Source organism: Colius striatus, chromosome 3 (genome assembly GCF_028858725.1).
Source record: "Colius striatus isolate bColStr4 chromosome 3, bColStr4.1.hap1, whole genome shotgun sequence".
In the NCBI taxonomy this organism is placed as follows: domain Eukaryota; kingdom Metazoa; phylum Chordata; class Aves; order Coliiformes; family Coliidae; genus Colius; species Colius striatus.
The window spans coordinates 68,896,975-68,911,362 of NC_084761.1; the positions used below are offsets into that span (position 1 = coordinate 68,896,975).

The window sequence follows — 14,388 nt, forward strand, 5'->3', positions numbered from 1 at the left end:
TGGTGGGAAATTACTGTTAAATGTGTGGATATACTTTGATTTGTATATATTTTCCTATAATGTCTTCAACCTCTTCCTGGAGTTAATTGCTGTTACTATTTCAAATTTCAGCACATTAAATTTAAAAGCCATGAGAAACACAATCTTGTTTCACTGTAATGGTATATCATGGTTGAGATCTGCACACAAACAGGAACTGAAGGACTGCTTTCCAAGATTTAAAGTAGCATAATGGACTATTAGGTTATTGCTTGGCTTAATTTTAATGGCAAAAATGTGTTCAGTAACTGATATACTCACACCACAAGAAATGCTGATTTGAAAGTAGTGAAGTATAGTGATTCAACCTTTAGTGTTTTGGCTTCAGAATTGAAGATTTGCATTGATTTTCCACATATGTTCTAATTAAAGTTTTCTGGGAGCTTTGCAGTTCAGTAATGTACAATTTTACTTGCTGTGTCACACACTTAATGAGTAAGGAATGAGATTTGAGTGTTTAACAACCTTCCTTCAAGTGCATTTTTAGTCTTTTTTTTTTTTTTAGTTGGGATGTGACTATCTAAAACGCATTGGAAATTTTGTTTGAAGTTTAAAACAATTAAAGAAAGGTCACATCTTTTGTCTTCTATTTAAATATGTGCTTCTGCACTATCATTAAGTTTTTCCTTGTATGATTCAATTCTGCCATGATAAATGATACATTATGCAGGGAAGTAAAACAAGTTTATTTCTAGTCTGGAGGTTATAGCCATGACCACTGTGCACCTTCATCAGTTCATGTGGCTCTCCAGTATTGTATATGATTCTCGTTGGCTACAGCTATACTACTTTGGCAGATATAACTGCATTTGGGTTCAGATTTGCTGTGTCATGAAGCTGGATGGTTGCCTTTAGCTTATAAGAAGAGTGAAATGGAAACTGAACAGAGATTGAGAACTGAGATGTGTCTTTTAAGAAACAAGAATTGTCTAGAAAGTACTTCTTGGAACCTTATCAGCATCCCCAACTATGATATTTCTTTCAGTATTCAATAGGGTGATTTGATTCCTTTTTTCAAGTTATTTGCTTTTGTTTCATTTACCTATAAAAGAAAAGCTATAGGCTTTTCTTCTCTTTAGTCAATCAAGTGAAGTATCTTTCCCTGCTTGATTTGAAAAAATAGAGCTTATATCTCACTGCAAATGCAGTACTACGTCAGTGTTAGGAATATTTTTACCAATTTGATTTTGATATAAACTCAAATCTGAATTCAAAACAGTTGATTATATAATGACAGTTTAACTCCAAAAAAGTTGATTAATAATTTTTCTCTGCTTGCATTTGATGATAATTATATGTAAATCAGTTTTGTCATGTACAAATTCAATGTATTGACCTGATACTTGAATACTTTTCCAGACTTACAATATACAAAATTGTTGTGGAAAGAAAACACTGATTTTCGATAACATTTGGGAAACTTTTAAGATATCTGAAATGTTTTCTTAAAGTGAAAGTCCAAAGATATTTATTGTGGTTTGCAATCAGCTTCCTGAGTGTAATTATTAGGGATTCAATTGTGACTCTCAGATTAGAAAGGACAATTGGGCAGTAACAAAGAACACTAAAATTTAATGTGAAGCTTTGTTTTAGGAATGCGGGAAAACAGAAAATAGGTAAAGTAATTTAATTGGATCAGTACTTACATTAACTCTTTTCATCTTGGAATTGTCCAGGAATGACTTGAACAATAAGTTCTTCACTTCTCTCTGTTCAAAATACCCCTAAATTGGAAACCTTACTATTCTGACACTTTGGCAAGATTCTTGGGACTACTCCTGAGAATGTTATTGAAAATATTGGATATTTGTAAATAATGATAAGTAAGAAAATTGGAAATATTCTTGGAAATAATTTCTTGGGAACATTTTGTTAAATATTTTTTTCTTTAATTTGTATTTAGACAATCCCAATCTCTAACAAAATTCCAACAGTTTTAACAGAGACTTCAATCTTTAAGTACTCTAGAGTTCAGCAATTGCTGGCATTTGTAGATCTGTTTTTCGCAAATCTTTTTATGTTCAAGTTCCTTCTTATTTGTTTATCGCTAATAATAAAGTTAATGATAGAAAATTTGGCTCTGAGACTCCTAGCTTTATGGATGTGTGGTTTTTTTAGTCTCTGGAGCTTTTTCATCCACCTCCATTTGCAAAGATTAGTAAAAAACATGCTGATGTTCTCGTTCTGGACAATGGGTGATGCTAAGTAATGCTGTCTCCATCCTTTCACAGCTTCTTTGTTCTGTGTTCTACCTTTCTTGATTGACACTGTCTCCTTACAAACATTTTGCACTTTAATCCTTCAGTTCTCCAAAGCTTTTTATCCCTCATTTGCCTAAATTGCAGTAATCTGTGTAGTTATTGTAAAACCATTATTCTTTAAACACCTTGGTTTGCTGGACTGACCAGAAGACTGAGTATTTTAGATTTCTTTCCATTCCCATTTTTATAGAATTTTATAACAGTGTGAGTTAGCATCTTAAAAATCATGTTGTTCCAAGACTCCTGCCATGGGCAGAGACACCTTCCAGTAGACCAGGTTGCTGAAAGACACATCCATCCTGGCCTTGAGCACTTCCAGGGATGGGACATCTACAACTTCTCTGGGCAATCTATTCCAATGCCTCACCACCCTTACAAGAACTTCTTATTAGCTAATCTAAATCTACCCTCTTTTAGTTTGAAGTCATTATTTTTTGTCCTATCACTACGTACTCTTACAAAAAAAGTCCCTCTCTGAGTTTCTTACAGACCCCTTTAGGTACCTTTTTAGGTACCTTTTTAGGTCCATGGGCCATCTCTCTAACATGTTTGTTGAGTTAATTTAGCCCATGGCTTCAGGGCTCCATCTGTTGTAGCAGGCCTTTAGGTTTCCAATTAAGTTATACCAGCCTGCTGCTTCATATACCCCCCCATCAGCTTCTCCATTCTCAGCATTGGATGTGTCTTCTGAATCAGGTCACCTTTTTCTGAAGAGCACATTCAAGGCAAAGCAGTACATGAGAACACTAAAGACAGGACAGATCTGCAGTAATATAAAGGTAAAAAAATCTTGTTGAGAGAGACCCAGAAATGCACAGGCTATTGTTTGAAGTGCTTTTGATAAAACTGACTGTGTCACTCCAGTGCATGAATATAGCCTTTGCAATGGGACAGAACCCTGAAACTTTATGACAGAGTGGTGTTTATAGAATGGATGAATCTTCAGTATCAATGGTGAGTTTATTTAGCAATTAACATAATACCATTTAGTTCACTGATTATTCTCACCTAAAATCAAATCCCTCTGAGGTATGCATTGAACTTCCCCATCTTTCTGCATCATCCACCAGCTGCACCCAGATCTTTGAACAAATATGATCCCATGAATGAATTTGCCTTTGCCTGAGGCAGGATTAATCCCAACTTTCTTTCCTAACATATACATATATATGATATACATATCATACACACTACAGAGATTTTTTTGCTTTCCACAGTGTGTAGAAGTTCTGATTGGGCAGGGCCAAATCTGTTGATACATCATCTTGTATTGACTCTCCTTTGTTATACGTGTGTCCCAATGTTGGAAAGTCCCACTCCCCATCATTCTCAATGTAGTCTTTAACCATCTATAGTATCACTCATTTTTCCTGGAGTCTGGTGTATGATAGGGGATCCCACTGTCTTGACTTGATCTTTTCTGGAGTGCCACGTCACCACAGGACTTGTTTTTCAGGGCCCAGGATGGTATTCCAGGCAGTGTCATGAGGCATACAATATTTTTCCAGCCATCTAGTGGTCGCTTCTACTATTGTGAGAACGTGGTACAGGTTTGTAGGAGTGTGATACAGTCCATCTGCCAGACCTCTCAATATTTATATTTGAGCCATCATCCTTCGTACCACAGAGGCTTCAACTGCTTGGTGTGTTTGATTGCAGCACATCTTGAATTAATGGATAACCTGTGCAATAACATCCAAGGTCAAGTCCACTCCTCACTCACAAACCCATCTATAGGTGGCATCTCTTCTGTGATGTCCTGAGACATCATGGACCCACTGAGCTATAAATAATTCACCTTTACATTATCAGTCCAAATCCACATGTGCCACTTCAATCTTGGCATGTTGGTCTACCTTCTGGTTGTGCTGATGTTCTTCATTGATCCAGTTCTCTGGTATATGGGCATCTATGTCACAATCAGATTCTCCAACTGGGCAGTGATGTCTTGTCACAATGAGACAGCCCAGTTGTTGTAACCATCCCCATAGAAGATCTTCCACCATCTGTGAGTCAGTATAGAGGTAAAGTATTGGGCATTGTTTGTGTTCAGCAGTGTCTAAAGCCAGCTGAATTGCTTTCACCTCTGCAAAATGACTTGATTCATCCTTTCCATACACAGCTTCTGTGATTTGTTGTAGGGGACTAACCTGATTGCTCAGATGATTCCTCTTTATTTCTCTCAGACTACTTGTACATGCTTCCACACTCTGTAGGCTTCCTTTTTGTAGAGTTTGTCTAGGAGCTTCTTATTCATGTGTGTTGGCCTTCTGGCATTTTTACCAGACTTTACTGGAATGCAGTACTTTTTCTGTAGATGAAAGGAGGCAATCCTTTCATATTAACCAACTTTCCTGGGCCCCTATTTTCTCCAGGGCTTTATTCCATGGTACCCTACCAAATAGTTCCATGAAGAGGCCAAAGCGTGTGCTCCCAAAGTCCAGGGTAGTGAGCTTGCTACGCACACTTCTTACTGCTCTAAGGATCTTCAATGCTATTTCAGTCACTACATTCAAGGCTGCCCTTGAGCTTTACATTCTCTACCAGCTTCTCCTTGTTGATGAGAACAAGGTTCAATATAGCACCTCTCCTCATTGACTCATCTGTCATTTGGAGAAGGAAGTTCTTATCAACACATTTTCGGAACTTACTGGGTTTCTTATGCCCTGTTGTGTGTCCTTCCAACACATATCAAGGTGGTGTTTTGTTGCTATGGATGTGGTCAAATAACTCATTCATTGTTGGTGCTTCCATCTGAGTCATTGACCAGACATGGTCGATCTACTTGTTCACTGTCACCCACAATAACTCTGTGGTTGGATATGGGGAACGTCATTATGAGTTTCTCAGCTGACCAAAGTCCAATACCAATCTTTTATTTATTTCTTTTAAATGTAAAAATACCTTGGAAATACAATGATCATTCTGAGTCACTAGCCTACCAGGGTAGGTTTGTTAAAAGACCCCTGTAAAGAAATATCCTGGCACAACTATACTAGCTTTCAATGTTGTGGATGGGCTCAAATAACAGCATATAACCTTACCTCCTTTTGCAAACTGCCATCAGATAGACTTGGCAGCTCTAGAATCCTGTCTACTTATCGCATTACTTTTTACATCTAAATGACACTGTGAGGTGTTTTATAGACAAGTCTTAAAACCTGAATTGGTATGCTTGAGCAAGCACAGGAATCAAATTGTAAGAGAACTATAAGCTATGATGCATATATGGCTGTATGTGTCAAAGTGGATGGTTCTATCATAATTACCCGTGTTCTGAGCATGTCTGGAATTATATTTTATTATATGGTGTACCATCTTACCTAGAGTAAACTAATGTTGTGTCAGACTAACTGGAATTAAATTGCTCCATTTAAACTGTTTCTAATTTAAAGGATGTATTTTGGAAATACTCTTCTAAACTGAGATAATTAGCTGGGATTGCCTATTTGAACAGTGTACAAAAGGCATGAAATTCAACCCAAAAACATTAAAAATAATTGAAACATCTGTAAAATATTCAGAGTTTTGCTGTGATTGCTCATGCATAATATTTTTTTGTAAAATGACTTTATAAAGCAATCTGTCTTTCATACACTTCCAGTAATCTGCTTATCTAATTCTAAACATAAAAAATATTTATTAGTACTGTACTTGAATTATTAGTCAAAGAAAAGTCCCCTAAATTTGTTTTCCCAAATTTTGCATTATATTTATGACTGGATTCAGATTCAATAAAGCTTTTTTTTCGGTCTTGTCTAGGGCAGGGTTAATTTTCTTCCTAGTAGCTGGTGCAGTGCTGTGTTTTGGATTTAAGGTGAGAATAATGTTGGTAATATGCAGCAAGTGAAGACGTGGACCCTGGTTATGGTGCAAGCAGAAGCAGAATGGCTATCATTTATTGTACAAGCATCCCCTTTATTTATACCCCCCTTAGTTCCTTCTAATCAGGATTGGTTTTGTTCAGTGGCCTTAAGAGCAGCTGTACTGATAACTTGTTTGCTACTTGCATCTCCTGTTCAGGCAGAGGCTCCTCCAGTCAGCTACATGTGCACACTGTGTTCACACGCCAGTCCTTTCTCATACTGTACTGAGACCTGCATCTTGGTTTCCCACAATAACACATTGATGATTTAGTTTTTACTCAGTAGCGCTTATCCTAAATGAAGGATTTTTCAGTCTCCCATGCTCTGTCAGCAAGGAGGTGCACAAGAGACTGGGACAGAGCATAGCCAGGACAGTTAACCCTAACGAGCCACAGGCAAATTCCATACCATAAAACATAATGTTTAGTATATAAACTGGTAATAGTTGGCAGGGAGGGGTAGATTGCTGCTCAAGCAGCAGTCAGCCAGTAGTGAGCAATTGCAATCAGCATCACTTCTATTTTCTTGGATTTTGTTTCTTTATATTACTTTTCATTACTATTATTATTATACTATTTCTATTATTGTTGTCTTTATGGTATTTTAATTAATATTAGTAATTAAGCTGTTGTTATATCAACCTGCAAGTTGTTTTAATTTTCTGTTTTTAAGTTCTCCTCATCCCACTGTGAGCAAGTGGCTGGGTGGTACTTAGTTGCTGACTGGAGTTAAACTGTTAACAGCTGGGCAGAGCTAGTATTTCCCCTCATGGCCCTGGGAGCATCTCTCTACAATGTTTCAATTATTAGCATATTGGTGTTATTTAAAATTTTCTGTAACTACAAGAATCTTATTACTGTATTACTTTTTGTACAATTATTTTTGTACAATTTTTGAAATAGCATCACAAATCATTTACTACCTCTTTTCTCAAGACATTTACATAGCAGTGCATAATTAGAAAGTTCAAGTGTTCTTTTAATGAGAAGTTAAATATATATTCAGAAAGGCTCTCCAGAAGAATCTACACAGGCTGGAGAGATAGACCAAGCCCAATTGTATGAGATTCAACAAGACCAAGTGCTGAGTCCTACACCTGGAACACAACAATCCCATACAATGCTACAGGCTTGGGGATGTGTGGCTGGAAAGCTGGCCAGCATAAAAGGACCTGGGGGTTTTAATTGACAGCCAGTTGAATATGAGCCAGCAGTGTCCAAGCGCCAAGAAAGCCAATGGTATCCTGGGATGTATCAGACATATTATGACCAGCAACACCATGAAAGTGATTATGCCTCTGTACTCACTGCTGGTGAGACTGCACTTCAAGTACTGTGTTCAGTTTATGGCCTCTCACTACAAGAAGGACATTAAGGTGCTGGAGCATGTCCAGGGACAGGCAATAAAGCTGGTTAGAGTCTGGAGAGCAAGTCTTATGAGGAGAGGTTGAGGAAGATGGTATTGTTTAGTCTAGAGAAGAGGATGCTGAAAGGAGATGTGATCGCTCTCTACAACTACCTGAAAGGAGGTTGTAGTGAGATGGCGGTCAGTCTCTTCTGCCAAGCAATGAGTGATATGAAAAGAAGAAAAGACCTCAAGGTTTAGGAGGAAAGGTTTTGATTGGACATTAGGAAGAACTTTTTCACTGACAGGGTTGTTTGGTATTGGCTGCCCAGTGATGTGTGACAGATCCCATTCTGGGAGATGCATAGATGAGGTTCTGGTGAGACATGGTTTAGTGATGGGCCTGACAGTGTGAGGTGAGTGTTGGACTTGATGATATTAAAGATCTTTCCAACAAAAACGATTCTGTGGTTCTATGATTCTATATGTATAGCCTACTGTCCTTCATATAAAAGTGTAGATGGAGCAGTTTTTTAAGGAATCATTAACATTTTAGCAACATCAAAGACATTTCTGTGTCAATGTGTCATGTCAGAGATAAAGGATCAGACTTCAGTGGAGAATTTATATCAGTAGAAATTATACTTGAGGTGAAAGGTTCTTTCTCTGGTACATGTGATTCATTAAGGATGTGGGAAAACCAGATAAACTTGTATTCCTCAAATAAAATATTTTACCTCACGTTTTCTTTTAAAAGGTTTAACTTTAAAAAAAAAAACAAAAACCAAAAAACAAAAAAACTTTTTCAAGACATAAGATTCAGTATTTTATTTTGCATATCTGAAAAATGTTCCCATTGAGATAAATGAGTTCAGAAATAATCTCCAGAAAAAAATAACTGACAATCTCATTATCTGAAATTCTGTTGTTTTTAAATGTGTTTGCAAAGCAAGGTTTTCACTGTCTTGTAAATAGGCAACACAGCTGAAAGACAGCAGCTTTCTTCTTAGGAGCTTGCTGCCAGTGGTGTACATAAGGAATACGCACAAAATATACTTTCAGATACTTACAAGATTATTTGTTCTACTTAAAGTTTTTTCACTGACTTTGCAGTATATGCAAAACTATTTCTGCAAATGCTTAAACAATACAAGTAATCTCAGAGAAAAATCATAGAGTATACTAAGTGTAATGCAGTAATCACAGTTTCTTGAAGTTCAAGACAGAATTATAAGGAGTGGGCAAAATGCCATGATTATATGAATGCTATGCAAAATGAAGAAACAGGAGAGCAAGATTATGGGATTTGTCATTCCCATGATAGAAAGGGAAGAAGGAGAAAAGTCAGACTTCCAATTACAATTATTTTGCATATGCTTTTTATGGAGGAAGACTTCATAATACAGATTTGAGATTGAAGTATCAGATTTTAGGGACTACTTTATTCTGAGACCAAATAATACTGATAATATGAAAGTGGTCAAAGTTTCCTGTACCTCAGGAAATGCTCTGTTCAAGTGTTCCACACTGCAAGTTCAATCAGTAAGACAATGTTCCAAACTCAGGGGACAGGGGCTGGATGTATGACATGCCCTTTTTCAGGGGTAGAAATTTTGGGATGGGAAGGAGAGGCCTGCCTCTTTATTTCTTTTTCTCATGCATTCAACTCCATGTCAATAGTATTGAGTGACGAAAAATTTCTTCAAGGATGTTACTTACACTTGCTCATGATAACTTTTACACTGCATGTATACAATTCTATTCTAAATATGTTCATGATACTTATGACACTGATCTTCAGAAATACATGGAAATCATTTTATAGCACTACACTTCTTTGTGACATATAAGGGAAAAATGTTTGTTATGTTCATGTCTAAATGGAAGACCTGATATAAAGCTGTATGATGTCAGTAGCAGATCTTTACCTCTTTTTTCATGTTTTTTTTTTTTTTTTAATTAGATATGACCTAAAGCTTATTTCATTAGTTTAAGATGTAAGATTTATTTCCTAATATACCAATCTGGAGGATTTTTATGTTTTATCAGCTGTCAGGTAGCATCAGCCTAAAAATTTATAGCAAGAGAGTAATTATGCCTGCTCCTAGACTTTTCTGCCTTTAGAAATGTCTTTACTTCCACATACTTCTACAGTATTTGGAGAGCTTAATCATCATTTTTTATTCTATTCTTTGTGGATTTATAAACCTTTTTTTTAAATTTATAATTTCCTGGAAAATTATGTGATGACATACTTCTATTTCCCTTCTGACATCTGAATGTGAAGTATTTTGTGGATTATCAAGTCTATTAAACTGCAAGATGAAGTTCACATCATAAAAGTAGTAGATCAAGTGATCCAGAGAGAAAATTATCGAACATTTTAATGTTGTAGATATACTTGTAATAATATGACTGACACCTCACTTTATGCTCATTTTACAGATCTATAATTCCACTGATTTCAGCTAAATCTTTTCTGACTTGCTAGGTACTCTGAGTAGACTACTTTTGAATAACGTTGTCCCTCTCTTTAGGCACTTCCCGTGGAAAACAAAAGTGCAGGTAAACAGTGTAGATAAAATGCTGGATTGCTTAAACTAATAGGAGTTTATCCCTGGGTTTTCCTTGGTCTGTAATTTAATCTTTCAGATCAATGTTTCACATCCAGGAACTAAGGAATATAGATTTAAATTCTTAACTTCTTCATCTCTATTTTTAATCTTTTAAATAAGACAAAGAAAGGAGAAGAAAGAAGTCTTGGCTTACCTAATCTTTCATTATCCCCTACTTGAGGATTTGATACCCAAGGTCTTCATTTATAGTTTGATCCTGAGCATAATAAACCTGAGACACAGATTTTAAGCTGAGAATTTTAAGTATTTTCCTAAGGTTAAAGAAAAGAAATCTTCATATCAGACTATGAACAGTGTTTGGAAGTGTAAATTACCAAATCCACATCTGAAGATGCAAAAATAGGCATGGTAGTAACTTCCCTTGACAAGGGTGAGATTATTCTGAGAAGACTCTTCTCCAAATACTGAGTAAGCAAAATGGAAGAGAGCTCCTTAAAAATATACTTTGGCCATGCTCCTATCTACCAGGACAACCTCCTTTCTTAGAGCAGCAATTGCCTGAACTAATGATCTTCAAAGAACCATAAGGAAAGTGGAAATCAAATCAAGTGTTGAGAAGAGGGTCCTGAGCAGCTGCTTTTGTTGCCAGAAGCTCCCTTGATTGCATTACATTTAGCTCAAACCAGTCACATTGAACACAGTGTCTCACTGATAATTGGAACTTTTTATCTAGAAAGATGGACAAACCAAATAGTGACTTTCATCTGCCAGATTCCATGATGCAGAGCTAATTGTCAGGATATTAGAGGTCATAACATGGTCCAGTGAGAGATGAAACACACCTGAACTCTTAGAAATCAGCACAGAATAATTTCAGACTTTCTAGGGAACTGAGTATCATTTAAAATTAACAATCATAATGAAAACAACAGGAATGAGTGTTTCTGCAGAGTAAAGCCCTAAATTCAAATAAAATAGTTGTAAGGTAAAAATCAATTTTATAAACATCATATATAGCTCCTTAACTCCTTTCCTTCTCTTCTTAAAGACCTACAAGAGCAGGAAGAACAAATATATTGCCACACACATACATCCATCTATCTAAACTAATATACTCAATCCAGGATTGACCAACAATGGATGCCCAGGGAAGAATCTTAGCTCTTAGCCATTCATACTTGCCCAGCTGTTTCTGTTAAGTGTCTTACTGGTGTTGGATAAACTTACCTAAACATAAGTAAGTGCTAGCAAACCACCAGAAGCATTAGTGTACCTATGGCCTCACTGTAAGTTTGAGGGGAAGAACAGTATGGTATCAGGTGATTCCAGGAAGGAAAATGCGTCCTTGCAGCAGTAAACACCATCCTAATTTTCCCTCTTCTCGTGCACTTACCTCTCTTCAAGGAAAGAATGATCAGTAAACAATTTTTTATTTTTAAGCTGGACTTCTGGCTCTGTGTTGAAGCTCTTTCCCTTTCCCTTGAATCTGTCCTTCCCCCAGAGGGGTGAATCTGGGTTCTCATTCCTCAAGAACCAAAATTCCATTCTGCCTTCATTTCTGAGATTCCTTAAGCTGGTTTTGGACATCTACACATATATATGTAAACGTTCCTGAATAGCTTAAAGCTAGTAGGATACTGATAGCAATGTAATTATGCTGCAAACTGATTCCAAAAACCTTAAGACTATACAGGCAGTGTTTATCTTCACAGTACATGCACTTGATCACCGTACTACTTGCAGGTGGTGGGGTGGTCTTGTTTGTCTTATGACCTCACCTCCCAGTCATTATTTTCTTTGCTTTTTGAGGATAATAATACCTTTTGCCTTCAAATAAATGTATGGCTGTATTTATAATGTTTTATTGAGTGCAATCCAAGTACTGTAGGTTGTACAGATTAACAGAATTATGTAGTAGAGTGTTGGTTAGGTAGTTAGAAAAGTATAGGTTAGCAATATATGGAAAAGGCTAACAAAATAGATTTGCATTAAGGATTTCTGAATTTGTAACTTTGTAATATCAAGAAATGAGGCAAAATTTTGATAAATGTAATTTCAACTTTACTTTCTAAAGGAGGGATTCTGTGCACAAAAATTTTAAGCTTAAAATAATACTCTTACTCTTTTAGATAAAAATTTTACTTGTAAAATACTTTATGGAATTATTTAAAAAAACTACTATATTTGACAGAATTCCCCTCTCAGCCTGCATGCTAATAATTAGTTTTAACTTAAGTTTACCTCAATTTTTTTGTTCTCTCATTTATTGTCTTATACATGTTTCCCAGGATAGTCCACTGGTCTTACAGTCTGACAGAAATGTAACAGTGAATGCAAGAAATCACATGGGACAGTTAACTGGACAACTGACAGTAGGTGAGTGTTCTTTATTGACTGTTACATATATCAGCTGAGCTTTACAGATAGGTTTCAGTATTTAATATAGAAGATAAAATATTGCTGAATAATCAGAAAAAATCTCATATCTAATACAAAACTCAAAGCATACAATGGATCATAAGAGCACAATTCAGTGTTATCTGTAAACAGAGGAAGTAGAAATGCCTTAAAATAGTTAAAACAGTTTAATAAAAAATAATAAATTTTGAGATCACAAAAAAACCCAAACTACCATCATCCCCTCCCAAAAAACTATCTTTCAACAATATTGTCAGTGGGAAAATAGTCATAATTTTCTTAAAAGTTCTGTCAAATCTTCTGTTACTTCAGTGGGAATTGATTTGCCACCATTACTCTTGCAATGTATTTGTATCAGCATATATTGAAAACCATTGGAGTAACAGCAGGTAAAAAAAAAAAAAAGAACAAAAATCCAAATGCTTTCCTAGTCACTAGAAAACTTAAATGGAAAGTGGTCATCCTACCAATCATTTGTTAAAATTGTGTGCTATTTTCAAAATATAACATATAGGAGTTCAAAGTTCCAAATGAAATTGAAATGAAAACACTTATCTGTCCCACTTTTCCTGTATTTTTCCCTGCATTCTAAGTTTGTTGTGTAATACTCTGTTTTTAGCACATACATACTATGTTAGAAAATATGATGTAATAAATATTTTTTACATTTTCTGTACTAGTTTTAAGTTAAACTCTAGTTGTAATCTACTCTAAGCTTTCATATTGGCTGGAGACAGTGGTTTCAAGTTGTAAAAAATCTTTGGCAAGTGCATACAGAGTGAAATACCATCTGCACTGGTTTCCCTGAATGACCACATCAAATGAGTATGTAAAGGTAACCAGACTTGCTAGCTGGTACGGATGAGGAAAATTAAGCTGACACCTGTTCAAGCCATATTGTACTTGCCCAGTGTGTTTATGGAATGCTGCTCTGTTTCATCTAGTAGCTGTGTTATTAAAATCTTCCACTTCAGCTAGTAATTGCTAAAGGGCAGGTTGCCCATGGCAAACATTCAGATTGGCTGAAACAGATATGGTATTTTGATCGCTAACACTATTCCTGTTAAGAGAATCCAGCAGTGAAAATGTAAGCATATTCAGCCTGACCTACTTAAAGGCATAACACTAGAAGTTAATCATCTAAAAACATTGAAATCTGAAGAAAACATGTGTTTTTACATTACCATCATTAGAATGAACACCTGTAAAGTTCCTGGTGTGCATGCAGCTGGTGCAGAGTGCATGGACAGTGGAAGTTTGTTAAACTATAACATATTTACACTATCTCTTATTCTTTATCATAATGACTGTATGGTATTTATTCTTTCTTATATTAACATAGAAATCTACTTCTTTATTTTTTTATAAAGTCTTCATACAGTATTGAAGAATTGAACATGTATATTAAAATATTTCTGATTTTCTCATTTATTAGTCAATATTTCTATCTGAGTTCAAGCACCCATAACTATCAATAAAAGCCTGAAAAATCTATTAGAAATCAAAGAAATTAACAGGCACTTGAAATTCAAAATGTGTTATTCCTGCTCTTCTTTCTAAAAGATTTTATTGTGCAAGGCAGAGCAGAGAATGACAAATTTTTTATTTTTGCTTAGGAAAAGCATCGAACATCCACTGGGAGACAAGGGGACAGGAATTTTTCAATACCGGATTTGCTGACATCAGAAAATATTTTTTCCTATTAGCTGTAAATATACTCTGGCAAATCCCTGCCTTCTTCAAAAATGCTCTTTGTCCTTTCACTGGCACTGCATACTGAAGCAGCTGTGTGTGGCTGCCTAGTGAAAGGAATGAAAATAAGCAGTGGAAGAAGCAGTGAGGTGAAATATTTTTAAACTACAAAGAAGGTCAATAATTATTCCT

The 14,388-nt window shown here is 35.8% G+C and overlaps 1 protein-coding gene across 2 annotated transcripts in view; it reads left to right on the forward strand.

Moving 5' to 3' along the window:
* The window catches only part of SGCZ (sarcoglycan zeta), a 200,797-nt gene that overhangs the window by 131,151 nt on the left and 55,258 nt on the right, over positions 1 to 14,388 (forward strand). For both annotated transcript variants that reach the window (XM_061993083.1, XM_061993084.1), the window contains one exon: positions 12,375 to 12,462. In XM_061993083.1, coding sequence (XP_061849067.1) covers positions 12,375 to 12,462 — 88 coding nt within the window. The remainder of the gene's footprint in view (positions 1 to 12,374; positions 12,463 to 14,388) is intronic.